The sequence below is a fragment of the Hemitrygon akajei genome, chromosome 21 (genome assembly GCF_048418815.1).
Source record: "Hemitrygon akajei chromosome 21, sHemAka1.3, whole genome shotgun sequence".
Taxonomy (NCBI): Eukaryota; Metazoa; Chordata; class Chondrichthyes; order Myliobatiformes; family Dasyatidae; genus Hemitrygon; species Hemitrygon akajei.
The window spans coordinates 59,181,912-59,199,294 of record NC_133144.1 but is presented as its reverse complement, the minus strand read 5'-3'; the positions used below and the strand labels follow the sequence as shown (position 1 = coordinate 59,199,294).

Below are 17,383 nucleotides of genomic sequence, written 5' to 3'. Positions count from 1 at the left end.
CTGCCTGTCATTTTTATTGCACCTACATTAAGCTGCATGGGTGAATTTCAATATTAATACCATTCTCGTGCTGGAAGGAAAATAGGAGGAGGTAATTAGGTTTGAAATGATTCATTTCTTCACTCAAATGCTTGTAAATGTAGAATTTTCTACCCTGAGAATACTGGTATATGAAATCAAGAGGATAGCATGGGAACATGAAGATTAAGTAGAAAATCCAAAATTATCTATTTAAATAGATGTGCATGCTGAAAAGAATAAATCAGTTATTCCTGCTTGTCTTTCATATACACTTCAGTGGTAATTTAGTATACTTATAGTATACACAAGAGATTCTGCGGACACTGGAAATTTTGAGTAATGTGCACAAAATGCTGGAGGAACTCAGCGAGTCAGCAGCATCTACGGTGGGAAATGAACAGTTAATGTTTCAGACTAAGAACTTTCACCAGTCTGATGAAGGGCCTTGGCCTGAAACGTCGGCTATTCATTTCCCTCCATAGGTGCTCCCTTTACTACCTGAGTTCACCCAGCATTTTGTGTGCATGGTTTTCAGTATGTGAAAATTTTCTAGATGTAGCAAAATTGGACTCTGGCAGAGTGGAAAAAGATAGACTAGAAGGGGAAATCGTAAACCTTATTGCTGGAAGTCCCAGCACATATATATGCCTGCCAGTTCATTAGGGAATTGTGAGTAGTCCTCACATTTTGAAAACCTGATATTTACATGCATGGTGCTGCTTTTTGGGAGCATAACAGGGGAAGGATTTCCATGTGTAGCCCTTCCATGTTTTAATTTGAAATCTAGCATGGACAGCATTTGTGGAACAGAGTGTTCTGGCAGTAGAACCAGTAGTCCAGGAAACTTGTTGGAAATTCACAGTTGCAATAGTTCAGATTGAGAATGGCAATGACTGTGTAAAATGACAATAGCACCTCGTATTGTTTAAACATTTTAGAATATTCCAGAGTGCTTCATAGAGTGATACTGTAATCAAATAAAATTTGCTGTTAACTCGCATTAAAAATGCTGGCCAAAATTTTCAGGAACTTGATTTAGGGTGGGAATTCCGGAAGTCCAGATAAAATAGCATATGGATAATAGTAAAATTTAGGGCTATGTTGGAGGGAAGGGTTAGAGTAGGTTAAAAGGTTGGCATGACATTGTAGGCTGAAGGGACTGTAATTTACTGTAATGTTTGGTGTTAAAAGCACATCTGCCATTGGTGGAATAAGGATAAAATATAATGTGTAGGTCTCAGAAATAGAAGACTTGGAGATAAGGAGGGATGGGGTCAATGCAATGTTTTTTTTTCATAGGCAAATGCTTATACTGTTATGCCCTATATGCTGTCCCAGTTATGTTTTGTAGCAGGTTCCTCTGAACATGCAGATAGAAAATCAATTTTGTGTACTGAAATGGGAAAATGAGTGTTCAGGAGACAGGTGGCAAAGCTTGCAGTTTTGCAGAAACTTTTCATATTTAATACCACAAAGGAGTTTCACTGTCAGGTTTTAAATATTATAATTTATTTACGGGAAGACACGTTAACGTGTTAAAGCAGAGAAGACCCCACAGACATCACTATGAAGAGATTAATGAATCTGGATTTATGATGTTGCTTCAGTCAAAGGCAGAGCAAATTTCCTATATCTTGTCAAATAGCAGCCTGATATACACATTCAGTGGAACCATGCAGTCAGAATCTTGATTAACGTCCCCACTAAAAGATAGCAGTTCTGACAATACAACACTTCCTGAATACTTCACTGAATTATCAGATTGGATTGTGCACTCAAGTTTCTGGAATAGGGCTTGAACCTATGACCTCTGACACAGAGGTGAGAGTGCCAACACAAAATCAAACTGACACGATATGTTGTTTCTAGTGTAAAGCTAACCCCAGCATTTGGGCTTTATTACTTAATTGCCACCTTAAGCTAGCCCCGGTAGCCAGACACCAGAATAGGAATGGATTGTGTGACAAGCTCTGTTGATCCTGCTGCTTTTAGTAGTTAGTCCCTCTGTTGTTCCCTTCCACTCCCTCTCTTCCACCCCCTCCCTTCCTCCCTCCCCACCACACACCCTCCCACTCCCATTGTCCCTCTCTCTCTCTCTCTCTCCCCCATTGCTCTCTCTCTCATTGCCTCTCTCTCCCCATTGCTCTCTCTCCTATTGCCCTCTCTATCCCATTCCCCCTCTCTATCCCATTCCCCCCTTTCTCCCCATTCCCCACTCTATCTCATTCCCCCCTCTCTCCCCATTCCCCACTCTCTATCCCATTCCCCCTCTCTATCCCATTCCCCCTCTCTCCCATTGCCCTCTCTCACTTTCTCTCCCATTTCCCCCTCTCTCTCTTCCATTCCCCCTCTCTCTCCCCATTCCTCCCTCTCTCCCATTCCCCCCCTCTCTCTCTCCCATTCCCCCCTTGCTCTCTCTCCCCCCTCTCCCTCTCTCCTCTCTCTATTGTGCTTAAAGCAATCTTTGGAAATGCAGAAGCTATCTTTCTGCTGTATATTTTCCCAAGCCTGTAGTGTGCAAAAAATCTGCTTCACAACATAAATGGATCAGAGCAGAGGGTGTATCAGTGTGCAAGGCAAACAGAATCACCTTCACATAATATAATTTTATATATTCTAAAAGTATGCTTACTTTTATATTGCCTTAGTAGCAATGCAAGTTTCAAATATTTCATTTTCAAATCCCTCCCATAATCTCATTCCTCTTTTTCTACACTTGTGCATCATCAATTTTGTTCATTCCATCATAGTAGCCATGTTCTGACCTGCCTAAGACTCATTTCTGGAATCCCCACCTAAACAAAATTTAATCTCTCTCCTGATTATCAATCAGTCGAACCAGACTGTTGGCCAGCTAGAACCTAAGGAACTGTGGCAAAGCTAGTGCAGGCAAGGAACGGCTCTAATGTGTACTTACAGAGTACAATTAAACCCAATGTACCACGGAATCCCACTCCTAAGTAAAAGTGTGCTGTGAAATGGCGTCAAAAATCCACTAAAAGGTGAAATACATTTTGCATTTAAAGAACTTGAAGATGGCTTGATAGTTGGTAGACTTAACTGCATTTTAAGCAAAGTATTCCACTCTAATGTGTTTATTTATAGCTCTTTGTTCCTGGTGAAGATGAAGCCATCTTTGGAAAAAGTGTGAACAAGCAAGTGTTTGAAGGCCTGACTACAGGACTGCTACAGACTTGTGCTACAGTGCTTGGTTGCTTGGCCAATCATCAGCCTGAAATCAACAGTCACCCAGGAACACCAAAAAAATCAGGGCAAGATGCAAAAAATAATCTTTCTCAAAGTGAACTCTATCACAGCAGGATACAGGATCTCATCAGGTGAGTGCAAAGGCTGGGGTGAAGTAGGAACATTATACAGCATGCTTGTCTAATTAATCATGTTTCATTAAGATTGCAGTTCCATTCCTTCTGCTTTCAGTGTATGATTTTACCATGAGGTTTGTCCTTCAGTCATTTTTACTCTGCAGGATGCTTTTGTGACGTTTGTGACCCTTGTGATATTTATTCTGAACCTACCCTATGGTCTTCCACTGATTAAGTATAGAATTTGTTTAGAATAGTCAACATTTCCTGCTCCTGCCCTTCTTATTTCAGATTTTACCAACAGCTACACAGCTTTGGATGCTTTGTCTCTGTTGGCTGCACTGTCAGTCCAGTGGGTAAATGTACAATTTTGGTCAGGATTTCTAATCCCTCTTCCTGTATATAATGCCTCTTGGAAATGTCCATTTGGATACATCAGCGGATGGAGCCAAACATTGTTTTCTTATTTTGCATTGCTTGGTCAAATAGTCTATCAATAATTCATCTGCCAGTTTCTGAAATGAAGATGAACATGATGTACTTTATGTAAATGGACCGACATTTCCACTAGGGCCACTTGGTCCTAGTGTCAAATTGCAAAATTAGTGAATCACAAAATGATTAAAACAATGAAGGGAGTCACTCAGCCTGATGGTTCTGAAGAGTCTCCACATTATGATGGGGGGGGGGGAGAGTTGTGTTCCCAGTAAAACATGCCATGTTGCAATTTTCCTTCATAAATCTAAACATGCAGCACATTGAATAAATAAATGTTATGTTTAACTTATGTGCTGTTATTTCCACATTAATTCTGTGGGATCAGATTTTATTCTGTAGCTAAAATTTGTGAATTCTCTCAAGTCAAAATTGTGTTGCATAAAAGGCAGTGGCATGGGGTGCCTGTCCCAGCCCTATTTTAGACCCTAGTCCATGCGTTTCTAACCTGGGGTCCTCGGTTAATGGTAGGGGTTCATGGGATAAAAAAGGTTGTGGACCCCTCTCCTAGTCCCATTATTTTTAGCCTTTCACATTCTTGCATTTCAGATTCTTACCCAGATCACTTGAATTCTACAGCTGAATCAGCCCCCTTGTCTTGCTGACAGTATATTTCAGACTCTCACTACTTACTGGATACTTTTGTTTCTTTTCCCAGCCTTTTATTTTTCCATTGTCTGATATGGAGTCCATTTTCCACTCTGACAAATAGACCCCATTAGTCCAATTCCAGGCAGCTTCAATGTAAACCTCAAAAGTATACTGGAGTTTATTGAACTAAAATTTTGCAATGCTTCTCCAGTTTTATAATACGTGGTATGTTTTATAAAGTGGTACTGATAGTTATAAGTGAACAATATTGCCTCAGTCTGTACAGCAGAAATAGACTCAATGAATAATTTTGGTCTTGAGAGTGATAATCTTGTTCAATTCTGAGTTTTAAATAGATACTTTATAAATGGATATCTTTATTTGTATTTTTTATCTGAGATGTGAAAGTTTTTCCAGCTAAGAGGAAATTTTTGGACAAAAGAAGAAGTTGGATTCCTTTTGAGACTCCATTGTGATCTTTGCTCAATATTGTTTAGAGTCTTCTATGCAGGTAGTCTGAAGTAATGGATGGCAGCCGTAGCCAGGGGCATTCAGGAAGGTAGAGGTCAGAGTTCATTCAGAGTAAGCATCTGATTCTATAGTAAGGTGAGAAATGACTGAAGCAGACTCAAACAGCCTGAAGGAAGGAAATGACTGAAAACTCCAAGACCTGAAAAAATATATGAAGTGCCAAATTCAGTCCCATTCAGACGTCATTGCAGACCTCTCAGCAATGATTTACATCATTGGATTTTACACATTTACTACCATGGTTTGGTAACAGGCATTAACATTTTTCAAGTTCTCTTTGAGATGGAGAGATAGAGGACTCCCCTCGCATTTCCACTGAAACATTTCTGCTATACTGAATCCCAGATAGGATATAACCATTCAACTATACGTTACTGTTTTATTGACATTGCCGGTTTTTCTTACAAGAATAAATTCACTGGCACCATGCTCTTAGCATGGAGGCAAGTTTGAAAGGAACATGGATTAGGCTATCTGTGCAGCAGCACTACAGCACTTTCTCCAGCCTGCAATGTCATTTAGTACAACTGCCTTCCGATAGTGGGATATCAGTGAATTTGCCAGTTGTTCACCTGTGGACGAGTCAGCGGATTCCCACACAACAGAAAGAAAAGCCTTCACCCTAGAGCAGGGTTCCTCAACTGGAGTTTCTGAACTTGGTGCAATGCTGGCACTCATAGTGGTGGGCAGTGACCGAGCAGCCCCGTTAGCAATCTCGTTAGAGGTCTATCAGCCCAGTATGGCAGTGCACAGTAAGATCGTGTTTATTTGGTTAAGTCCATTCTCAGTTTTTGACATGAGATAGGGGAGGCTGTTGATAATTGGCGAGTGCTGTATTGCACAGAGGGGAGGATGGTAGGCTGTTAAGCGTGAAGTGCATTTTCCAAGCACTGAGTGGACTCGCCCAACCTGGGCTGTGACGTCAGCCTGTCCCTCCAGAATTACCCCCCAACTTCCCTTTGCACGCTGCCAGCTGACTTATGGGAGTGAACAAACTCTACCTTTGTTTAAATTAAATCTATTGAGCCTACCTTTAGAAAGATTAAATCTCATTTTGGCCTAATTTTATTATGTTTGCCTTATGGGCTTTTAAAATTTATGAAAGGGAAAGATAGAGATTAATTTCAAGAAAGGTAAGCAAAGCTTAACTACCTTTTTTTTAAAGAAATATTGGCTAAACATTCATTCTCAACTCAAAACAGCATTGACAATTACTTTTGGATTATTATATCTACAACTTACTGATCACGCTACTTACCGTGGGCTGTAGATATAATAATTTTTACGCAGGGGTTCCCTGAGACTTGAAGGTTACTTCAAGGGTTCCTCCAGGGCAAAAAGGTTGAAAAAAACTGCCCCAGAGGGTCTTCCAGAAAAGAAAAGGGGGACAAGGATGCAATGAATTATTAGTTCAGTAGTTTTAATAGTTTTTTATTAGCAGTAAATTAATCTGAAGAGACAACTATTTAAGATGCCAACCAAGATCATTCTGTAAAGGTTTGAGCAAAGTTTATACAACAAGGTATAACAGCGAAAACAGAATATTAAAGCAATAAACAAGACCAATGCAACATACACAAAATGCTGGAGGAACTCAGCAGGTCAGGCAGCATCCATGGAAATGAACAGTCAATGTTTTCGGTCAAAACCCTTATTCAGGACTTTCCAGTTATTAAGAAGGTTAGTATGAATTTGCGAAGAGAGAAAATCAAAGTTAATAAGTCATACATAACATTCTGAAGTATCAGATTAGTAATTAGTAATTATACATCTCTGTTTACATATCCACAAATCCAGCTATAAAATGTATCAAAAACTTCAAGCATTTAAAATTGTAATAGCTGAGGAGAACATAACTGCATCATCCACTTTGGCCAAAAACTCTGATCAATTGTAGGTAAATCTAAAAATATGCCCAGGTGCTTCAGTAAATCCTTAGCATGTTTAAATGTAGTTTTCTGCAGTATTGTTCCATTCCATTCTCAGATGTATAATTTCAGAGGCAGCATGATACCAGGTAGTATCGGCTCATTGGACCAGTGCTAGGGATTTCAAAAAAAAGTAGTCAGGAAAGGTACCCATTCTTATTTTTTTTATCAAACTATGTTTAATTCATGATAAAAAATATTCACAAAAACAGTGCAATGCCTTTTCAGTCTTTACATTTATAGTCAATGCTTTCAGTACTGTTCTATGACATACCTATACTCTAGTAACACTGCTGCCACCCATGGCTCTCTAGAGGGATACACAACAACAATAATTGAGGGGTTCTTTGCTCAACCCAGCCTCACCCTCCAGTAGCAGAAGAATCCTATACTCCTCCTACAATGACTTGGGAAGATAAGTTTCAGGAAGGCAGGAGAGGGCCAGGCGGGCTATAATTACCCATGTCTTCACCTTTTAAAATAAATTGATTGCTAACACTTGCTGTCATTAATGAAGATGGGCGCCAGCAGGTTTCCAGAATGTTAAAACAATAGCCTGGAAAGTGTTAGCCGGACAAACAATTCTGAAAAGTTTGTACGCGTGAGCAATAATTGGATAAGTGTGAAAAGAACATATAAAATAAAGGTGGGAGGTCTGCTGATTGATTGGGACTGTACTGTGAAGGTGTCAGGTGGACTGAACTTGGTTAATGCCAGAGGCACAGTAAGCTGAGACATGGCATTACAGGGGATGGGCAAAACGTAGAATTGCTTTAGAAACTGACAAGGTACAGATGCAATTAGCAGTGATTTGTTGAAGTCTCTAGGGCAGTGAGAAAATGTAGATGCACTTGGTCACAAATCGACAAATTAGAAGAGGTATAATGACAAGTCTGTCTGGAAAGGCTACCTCCTAGGGGGTTTTCAGGTCCAAATTACAGAGTAGTGTTTTGCAATAAATGACCAGGCTAGTGGATGGGGAGAAAAAGAATGTCCTTTGTAAAAGATAAACTGTTCTTCTAGTAATTTCAAAATTGATTTGTCATCTTTGTTAACCAAACTGCTTTTTAATTCAATCCAAGGTTGTTTATTATCATTTTTCAGTACTCGATTTGAAAGGAGAACTAAATGCTTGTTACTTTGGCTCTGATGCAGTATATAAAAAATACAATAAATATAAATATAAAAGCAATCTGTAAAACACATTGTACAAGTAACTTGAATGTGGCCTTACATACATACATAATATATCTTTGCCCCTCCTTCCACCTTCCAGAAGTTATATATCCCCTGAGGTACCTTGGTGATGTGGTGACACTGTTCAGAAGCCACAACAGTAAGTGTCAATAAGGTAGTCAACAGCTGATGAGCATCAGATCCACTCCTCAGCAAACATTCTCAATACACAATGTCCTGCAGGAAATCACTGGAAGCAGGGGTAACCCCTGGTTGAATTATTTACCCTCATTAACCCAAAGCTATTGTTTTACAAGTTATCCCTATCTCTTCCACCCCAACCAAACATAAGCTAATAGAGTGAAATTTTCTGTCAATTTGTATTACATGCAAACATTCTGTTTACTCTAGGGGCAGTTTGGTGGCAAAGCAGTTAGCATTACACTTTACAGCACCAGTGACCCGAGCTTCAATTTCTACTGCTGCTTGTAAGGAGTTTGTACATTCTCCAGATGATCGTGTGGGCTTCCTCCCTGTTCCAAAGACACTTGGGTTAATTGGTCGCATGGCTGTAATTGGGTGGCTTGAGTTCATTGGGCTGAAAGGACCTGTTACTGTGCTGCATCTTTTAAAAAAAAATTCCACTCCTCCTCTAATGTTTAGTTCATGTAGAGTTATGTTATAGAAGCAAAGGTTGGTTTTCTCAGTCATCGTCAGGTTCACAAACAACGTAGTGTAGTGGTAACAGATTAGATCCATTACCTTTCCAGACTTTATGCACATGGCATATTAAATAAAATTCCCAGCTGTATTTCTAGCTGGCCTGAAAGGGTACTCTCTATGATTGGTATTGTCAGCACCAGCTGTTTTATTGGAATCAACACCACATTACTCATGGCACACGCAGTGTTTTTGTGAAAAGCTGGACTGAAATTCCTTCTGAGTCTAAAGATGTTGTCTTCAAGCCCCACTCCACGGCAAGAGCATGTACAGGCTGTCACACTAATATAGGCAGCCTGAAAGAAAGAGGCAGGAAGAATAGAAAAATTGACAATCCTGGTGTTTGACAAGTGTTTGCTCTGATGGTTCAGATGGATGCAGGATATCATGCAGTGGTGATAAAGACTATGAATTGGAAAGCCTCCATCTTCATTCAACCAACTCCACCATTCATGATTCCCTGGAGCTTAGAAAAATGAGGAAAGAATTGATAGAGGAATATGAAATTTTGAGGGGTATAGATAGAGTAAGTGCAAGCAGTCTTTTTCCGCTGAAGTTGGGTGAGACTAGAACTAGAGGTCATGGGTTAAGGGTGAAAGGTCAAATGTTTAAGAGCAACATGAGAGGGAACTTCTTCATTCAGAGCATGGTGTGAATGTGAGCTGCCAGTGGAAGTGGTGGTTGTGGGTTCAATTTCAATATTTGAGAGAAGTTTGGATGTGCATGGATGGGAAAGGTATGGAGGGCCAAGGTCCAGGTATAGGTCAATGGGTCAATTCTGCCAAGCAGAATAATAGCTTGGCATAGACTAAATCAGCCATAAGGCCTCTTTCTGTGCTGTAGTGCTGTGTGACTCTTGCTATATATGCAACATAGCTGCATCATGTTCATTATCTTTTTATTACACTTGGGCATTACCTGCATTAAAAGCTCTGTATAAACCAAAAGTGTTATCCCTTCTGAGAAATAAGATACAGTATCTAGAAATTGAGTAACTTGTTTTGGAGTTCTGTGCATGTGTGAGTTGTAGCAGTATCTCCAATTGAATCACCCATTTAAAAACAATGTGAAATTGGCAAAAGCACATTAGGACTGTAGCACAAACTCTGAAGCAGTTTCTATAGAGAGCTGCTTGAGAAGCTCACAACTGCTCTGTCATTACTGCACTGATTACTATGACAGCCACAGAACAGCTGCTACAAAACTTGATGGGGAATGTAGCAGAAAGGGGGAAATGGCAATATTCTCTGTGTATATACACCGCTTCCATCCTGACATGTGGGTTGTGCAATTAAGCCCTTTGCCAAGTGCAATTCCATGCCAAAGAAAGACAGTGATCAAGGCAGCAGAGATTACAGCATACAGTGCTGATGTGATTGGTGTAAAGAAACTATGAACGGTGAGGGAAGTGCCAATGGTACAATCATCCTTATCCTGAGCATTTAAAACCAAGATTGGCAGACATGGTGACCAGAACTGTGAATTTTAGGCTCATTGTTTATACTTGTGTAAAGTGCTCCATTTTATCTAAGTGTCCAATGCAGAAATAGTCCCCAGAGGTTTCAATTGATGCCAGCAATGGCACAACTGAAAGCAGGAAGCTTCAGATGTGCTGAAGTGAATTACTCACATTTGTACCTAGGTGAATTTCACCAGAAGTAAAATTGCAAGTGCATTCTATGTTGGGTACTATTGCTTTTATTCTCAATTTTTTTCCCTGATAAATGGCTGTTAATGGATCCAATTTCTACTCGTGAAAGGTGAAGACAGTGTAAGATGAGAAGAGGGATAAAAGGCACAGCAGGTTGCACAAAGAATTCACTGTAGTCTTGTGACATTGAGTTTGGGATGGGATTAAACCAGGGTATTGACATCAGATCTTTCATTAATTTAGATTTACCTCTTATTTTGAACGTTTTTTTCTCTGTCTAGTCCAAATACCTAGAGTTTACCTATAAATGTTTTTAAATGTTTGTCATGCCATTACTTTCTCTTGAGGTAAGATTATGGTGTCAAGGGCAATAGGCACAATTTTCCCCAATTTATTGTCATTAGCTGGAATGTGTATAGTAGCTTGATTTTCTGACCGCTTTCCCTGGCTCCATTAGACAAGATGTTCTACTTTGAACTTCTTCATTAAGTTTTCTGACCAGGAGTTGGCTGGTTTATGTTGGTTCTTTAAATTCAATTTGCTAGACTAAGGCAAGCTACATTCTCAGATTTTTGTCTTGCATGTCTTATATTTCCATGGATTCAGGGGAAGGCCGGTATTGTTTTTCTTTGGAACATCACATTACAATTTTATGGGAGCAGCCTCCTTTTTTTACAAGACATTAAAATAGTTTCTTCCTGAGTACCAATTTTCTCCCTAATAAATCGGCATATTTACCGTATGTGAACATGTTTGACCAGAGACATTGTCAAGGCCATTTCTCTCGGAGCATTTCTAATCTATGGGAAAGACCAAATGCAAAGCTAAGTTAATGTTTTACTGCAGCATTCTGTCCTTAATTTCATATTTACATAATAAATCCTGTTCCATATTTACAATAGAAAACTCATTCAACATAGAACATTACAGCAGAGTGCAGGCCCTTCAGCTCATGATGTTGTGCCAACCTTTTACCCTACTCCAAGATAAATCTAACCAGTCCCTCCTACATAACCCACCATTTTTCTATCATCCATATGCCTATCTAAGAGACTTTTAAATATCCCTAATATATCTGCCTCCACTACCCATGGCAGTGCATTCCATGTACCCATCACTCTGTTTTTAAAAGAAAACTACATCTGACATTTTCCCTCCGCTTTCATCCAATCATCATAAAATTATAAAAACACAAAATGCTGGCAGAACTCAGCAGGCCAGACAGCATCTATGGGAGGAGGTAGTGACGACGTTTCGGGCTGAAACCCTTCATCAGGAGTGAAGTAATATGGGATGGTCGAAGGGGGATAAGAAGTGGAGGGAGGGATAAAGTAGAGAGCTAGGAAGTGATAGGCTGGAGGGAAATGGGCTAGGGGGAAGGTGGAGAATTATGGGAAATAAAAGAGAAAGAAAGGTAGGGCTGGGGGGAGATAATAGTGAGGGGGGGAAAAAGAGAGAGAAAGAGATCCAGACTAAAATAATAGATAGGGATGGGGGTAAGGGGGGGGCAGGGGTATCAACGGAGGTCTGTGAGTTGGATGTTCATGCCGGCAGGTAGGAGGCTACCTAGGCAGGAGATAAGGTATTGCTCCATCGACCTGCGTGTGGCCTCATCTTGGCGGTAGAGGAGGCCATGGACAGACATGTCGAAGTGGGAGTGGTCTGTGGAATTGAAGTGTGTGGCCACAGGGAGATCCCGCCACTGCTGGAGGACTGAGCGCCGGTGTTCGGCGAAACGGTCTCCCAGTCTGCGGCGGGTCTCCCCAGTGTATAAATGGCCACATCGGGAGCACCGGATACAGTATATCACCCCAGTTGACTCGCAGGTGAAGTGGTGCCTCACCTGAAAGGACTGTCTGGGGCCTGGGATGGTGGTGAGGGAAAAAGTGTGGGGGCAGGTGTAGCAAAGAGATATCCCTATCTCTTTCTCTCAATTCCTCCGCATCTGCTCTCAGGATGAGGCCTTTCGTTCTAGGACAAAGGAGATGTCTTCCTTTTTTAAAGAAAGGGGCTTCCCTTCGTCCACTATCAACTCTGCCCTCCATCGCGTCTCCCGTATTTCATGCATCTCTGCCCTCACCCCATCCCCCCGCCAGCCCACCAGGGATAGAGTCCCTCTGGTCCTCACCTATCACCCTACCAGCCTACAGATCCAACGTATAATCCTCCATAACTTCTGCCACCTCCTATGTGATCCCACCACCAGCCACATCTTCCCCTCCCCCCCACTCTCGGCTTTCCACAGGGATCGCTCCCTACGCGACTCCCTTGTCCATTCATCCCCCCCATCCCTCCCCAAGGACCTCCCTCCGGGCACTCATCCCTGCAAACGGAAGAAGTGCTACACCTGCCCCCACACTTCTTCCCTCACCACCATCCCAGGCCCCAGACAGTCCTTTCAGGTAAGGCATCACTTCACCTGCGAGTCAACTGGGGTGATATACTGTATCCGGTGCTCCCGATGTGGCCATTTATACATTGGGGAGACCCGCCGCAGACTGGGAGACCGTTTCGCCGAACACTGGCGCTCAGTCCTCCAGCAGTGGTGGGATCTCCCTGTGGCCACACACTTCAATTCCACAGACCACTCCCACTACGACATGTCTGTCCATGGCTTCCTCTACCGTCAAGATGAGGCCACACGCAGGTCGATGGAGCAATACCTTATCTCCCGTTTAGGTAGCCTCCTACCTGCCGGCATGAACATCCAATTCACAGACCTCCGTTGATACCCCTGTCCCCCCTTACCCCCATCCCTATCTATTATTTTAGTCTGGTTCTCTTTCTCTCTGTTTTTCCCCCCTCACTATTATCTCCCCCCAGCCCTACCTTTCTTTCTCTTTTATTTCCCATAATTCTCCACCTTCCCCGAGCCCATTTCCCTCCAGCCTATCACTTCCTAGCTCTCTACTTTATCCCTCCCCCCACTTCTTATCCCCCCCTCGACCATCCCATATTACTTCACTCCTGATGAAGGGTTTCAGCCCGAAACATCGTCACTACCTCCTCCCACAGATGCTGTCTGGCCTGCTGAGTTTTGCCAGCATTTTGTGTTTTTATTTATCTCCAGCATCTGCAGATTCACTCGTGTGATCATAAAATTATGCTCTCTTGAATTAGCAATTTCCTCACTGTAAAAAGTAATTGCTGTCCACTGTATACCTCTTAGTATTTTATACACTTCTATCAAGTCACCTCTCTTCCTCTTTTGCTCCAAAGAAAAAACCGTAGCTCACTCAGCCTATCCTCAAAAGACATGATGTCTAACCAAGCAGCATCCTGGAAAATCACCTCTGCACCCTTTCTAAAGCTTTCACATCCTTTCTGTAATGAGGGGACCACACTACTCCAAGTATTCCTTTATAAACTTGTCTTGCTGTTAATTGCACCCTCCCAGTATTATATTGGTACTGTCCATTTAAGGATAGTTAGGGAATTTAGATTGAAAGATGCTAGACAGACTTGAGGTTTTTGTATGTTAGTTAAATCTATATGCTAATATAGATTAGCCCACAGAAAATTCTGCAGTAATTCAGCAGGTCAGGCAGCATCTATGGGGAGCAATAAATCAGAACTTCTGACATGAAATGTTGGCTATTTATTCCTTCCCCATAGATGCTGCCTGACCTGCTGAGTTTCTCCAGCATTTTGTGTGTATTACTGTAGACTTCAAGCACCTGCAGAATCTATTGTGTTTGTGCTAATGTAGATTTTCTTATCATTCTTAGCTATGTGGTGTACACTGGACTTGCTGATAAGCTATACGGCTGTTTCCTCTCCGTACAAGGACCTGTCGATGAACAACCTAAAATTGCTTCCTTTCTCCAAAACGTTACAGCCCTGCTGCACAATATGTGTCGTCTTTGCTTCAATATTGTTAATCGGTAAGTGTTTAAGCAATGCATTTCTGCATCTGACTCAACTACAGTGCACCATGTGAACACTTCAAAGCTGTAAATTCTTTGAAAATAATTCCTTGTCAATGTATTTTTAACTTTTCATTTCTTGACCTAGCTTAAAATTGCTGCTAAATGCAAGAAATCTAGGTTCCTGCATTACTTTTCCAGGGTGTGGTAGTATTGGGTGGTGGGGTAGAGATCTGTCTTTACCAAAGGAGGTGTAAGGTGCTTCTTCCCTCCGCTAGCTTGCAGGTCACTATTGGGCAAAGTGTAGCACCTGCTTAGCAACAACACCACCCCCCCCCCCCCCCCCCCCGTATGAGCAGTTGGTGCATATCACAAGGCCTGGTTATGCAACTACTAATGCCAGGCAAACAATCTCTGAAGAGTATTGATGGTGGCTGGAGTCACCAGTCTTGTAAAAACACTGACCAGAAGGCAATGGCAAACCACTTCTGTAGAAAAGAAATTGAGAAGAACAATCATGGTCATGTAAAGACCATGATTACCCACGTCAGATGACATAGAACATAGAACATAGAATAGTACAGCATATTACAGGCCCATCGGCCCACAATGTTGTGCCGACCCTCAAACCCTGCCTCCCATATAACACCCCACCTTAAATTCCTCCATGGGACGTATTGAAAGCAATGAAACTATGTTATTAAATTGCTCATTTATTTTACACAGACCTAGACAACTGACCTGATAGTGTGGATTTAAATCCTATCAAAGCAGTTGCAGAACATAATAAACAAATCTAGAATAAATATGAGATTTTGCAGATGCTAGAAATCCAGAGCAACAAACATATAATGCTGGAGGAACTCAGCAGGTCAGGCAGCGTCTATGAAAAGGAATAAACAGTCGATGTTTCAGGTGGAAACCCTTCATCAGGACTGGAACGGAAAGGGGAAGAAGTCAGAATAAGAAGATGGGAGGAAGGAGAATGAAAGAGAACTAAAAGGGAGGAGGGAATCTAGAATAAGAACTTAATTGCAGATAGGAGAAGCTGAAGATGTACTAATGAATGTGTAGTGTTTTAAATACTTGCAGTACACCAATGATCTGTTTAATTATATGTTAAACTGTCCATTGGATTGATGGTTGAGTGAAACTTACTTAGCCTGCACTCCATTGGAGGGACAGCAGTCGTGGTTGTATAAGAATTAGCTGGTTTTTTTCATGAAGTAAAAGTGACTCTGCATTAATTACCAAAAGATAAGCAGGGATGATCAACAGTTCTAAAAGAACTTAAAAGAAGAAAAGTTTCTTCTGCAACTCTATGGTTTAGGAGACTCTAATAGAATACATATTCACAACCAAAGCAAGAGTATGTGCTGTCAGTTCTAGCTAAATGATTTTATTGTTAAGTGAACACATGAAGTCAGAGTTTGTAAGCAGTCAGGCAATCTTTGAAATCTTATAGCAGTGATGTGGAATGGAATACGGAAAAGGTGAAGAAACTGTGGAGGTAGAGCCAGCGGGGCATAGGAAACCATGGCCACAACTGGAAGCAGCGAAGGCAGTTTGGCCTAAAAGAAAGACAGAGTTATTCTGAGTATTTTAACAATGTACTTGACCCTGTCTCACATCTTCCTCCCTCTCTTCCCCTCCCCCAACACCTTCTCCCTCTCCCCCTCCCCCTCCCTCACCTTCCGTTACCTCACTCATCCCTTCTACCCCATTCACTCTCCCCACTCCCCATCCCCTCTTTCTCCTCACCCTTCTTTCCCTCTCTCCCCACCCTTTCCCTCTCTCCACCTGATCAATCTTGGTTACCACTACATCACAGACATTCCCCTTCCACCAATAAACACACACTTCTTTTCTCACTTTGCTAGTTTTAATTATGAATCGTTGACTGTAATGTTAACTTCATTGCTCTCTCTTTCTCTCTACAGATGTTGCCAGACTTGCTCAGTGTCTTAGCATTTTGTTTTCATATTTCTAATATCTGTAGTTTCTCTCCTTTTTGTATTACTGTGATTGACTTCTATTGTCCTTTCCAGCAACTACAGTGGGAAAGTACTACTTATTTTAAGGTTGCTTTGGACTAATCTGAAGTTTTGAATGATACTGTTTAAAAGAAATTTATTTTATATATATTATAAATCTGATTCCACAATGGATTCATTGTTACAAATAAGTTTTTCATTGCGCCTGTGCATATGACAATAAATTTGACTTTGACGTATCCTTCCTGCACTTAGTACAACAAATTGCGTTAACAAAATTAAATCTCCGTTTGAAGCTCATCAAACAACTCAGACATGTTAGTCTGTAGCAGAGCGTGTAGAAGTGACATAAAGCGTGACCCCTCATCCATTGTGACTCCTGTGGAAGCAGCTGCCTGTCAACTGACATTTCAGGTGACATGGGTGATGCTCGGTAGGGTCAAGGCTGCTAAAGAAAGGGACTTTGGCATTTGAGCAGTTTACCAAGCTTTTCAGCTTCTATCTTTTTTCCATGCTAACTAAAGCATTTTAATAACATTTGATTTATCTGTTACTTGATCTTTGGTAAAAAGGGTTTATATTCGTCCTTTTACAATAGAAATAGTCAATTGGGTCACCAGGTGAGAATCTGTTTACTTGCGGTGATATACCCCATGGTTCCTACACCTGATTGATAGTCAGAGCCCCTAGTAAAAAGCACAACCAAAGTAGTCAAGAGGTGCAGAAACTAAACCAACGTTTAAGAATTGATGATTGAGGGAAGAAAAGGAGAGTAAAGTGGCCAGATTGCTTTACACTCAAATTAAACTGCAGCAATTGAGGTGAACATGATATTACCTGTGTGGAAGTTGAATGTACTTCAGAGCATGCCCCAGTCAAGCAACAATATGTAGAGTCTGTCCATAGAAAGTTAAAACCACTTCACAGACTGATCCATTACTGACTAGAGGGGAAATGAGTACAATATTATTAAGTGCAGGATTGTTGCAGTGAAACACACTGCAAATTGGTGGAATTTTCAAAAGAGAAAATAAACCAATTTCGAACAGATGAGGAAGAGCAGGGTGAATAGAGCTGGGCTTATATA

At 41.3% G+C, this 17,383-nt stretch overlaps 1 protein-coding gene across 5 annotated transcripts in view; it reads left to right on the top strand.

The window, feature by feature from the left end:
• scaper (S-phase cyclin A-associated protein in the ER) overlaps nucleotides 1–17,383 on the top strand; it is a 327,794-nt gene that overhangs the window by 263,055 nt on the left and 47,356 nt on the right. For all 5 annotated transcript variants that reach the window (XM_073025528.1, XM_073025526.1, XM_073025530.1 and 2 more), the window contains exons 25-26: nucleotides 3,127–3,359; nucleotides 14,165–14,320. In XM_073025528.1, coding sequence (XP_072881629.1) covers nucleotides 3,127–3,359; nucleotides 14,165–14,320 — 389 coding nt within the window. The remainder of the gene's footprint in view (nucleotides 1–3,126; nucleotides 3,360–14,164; nucleotides 14,321–17,383) is intronic.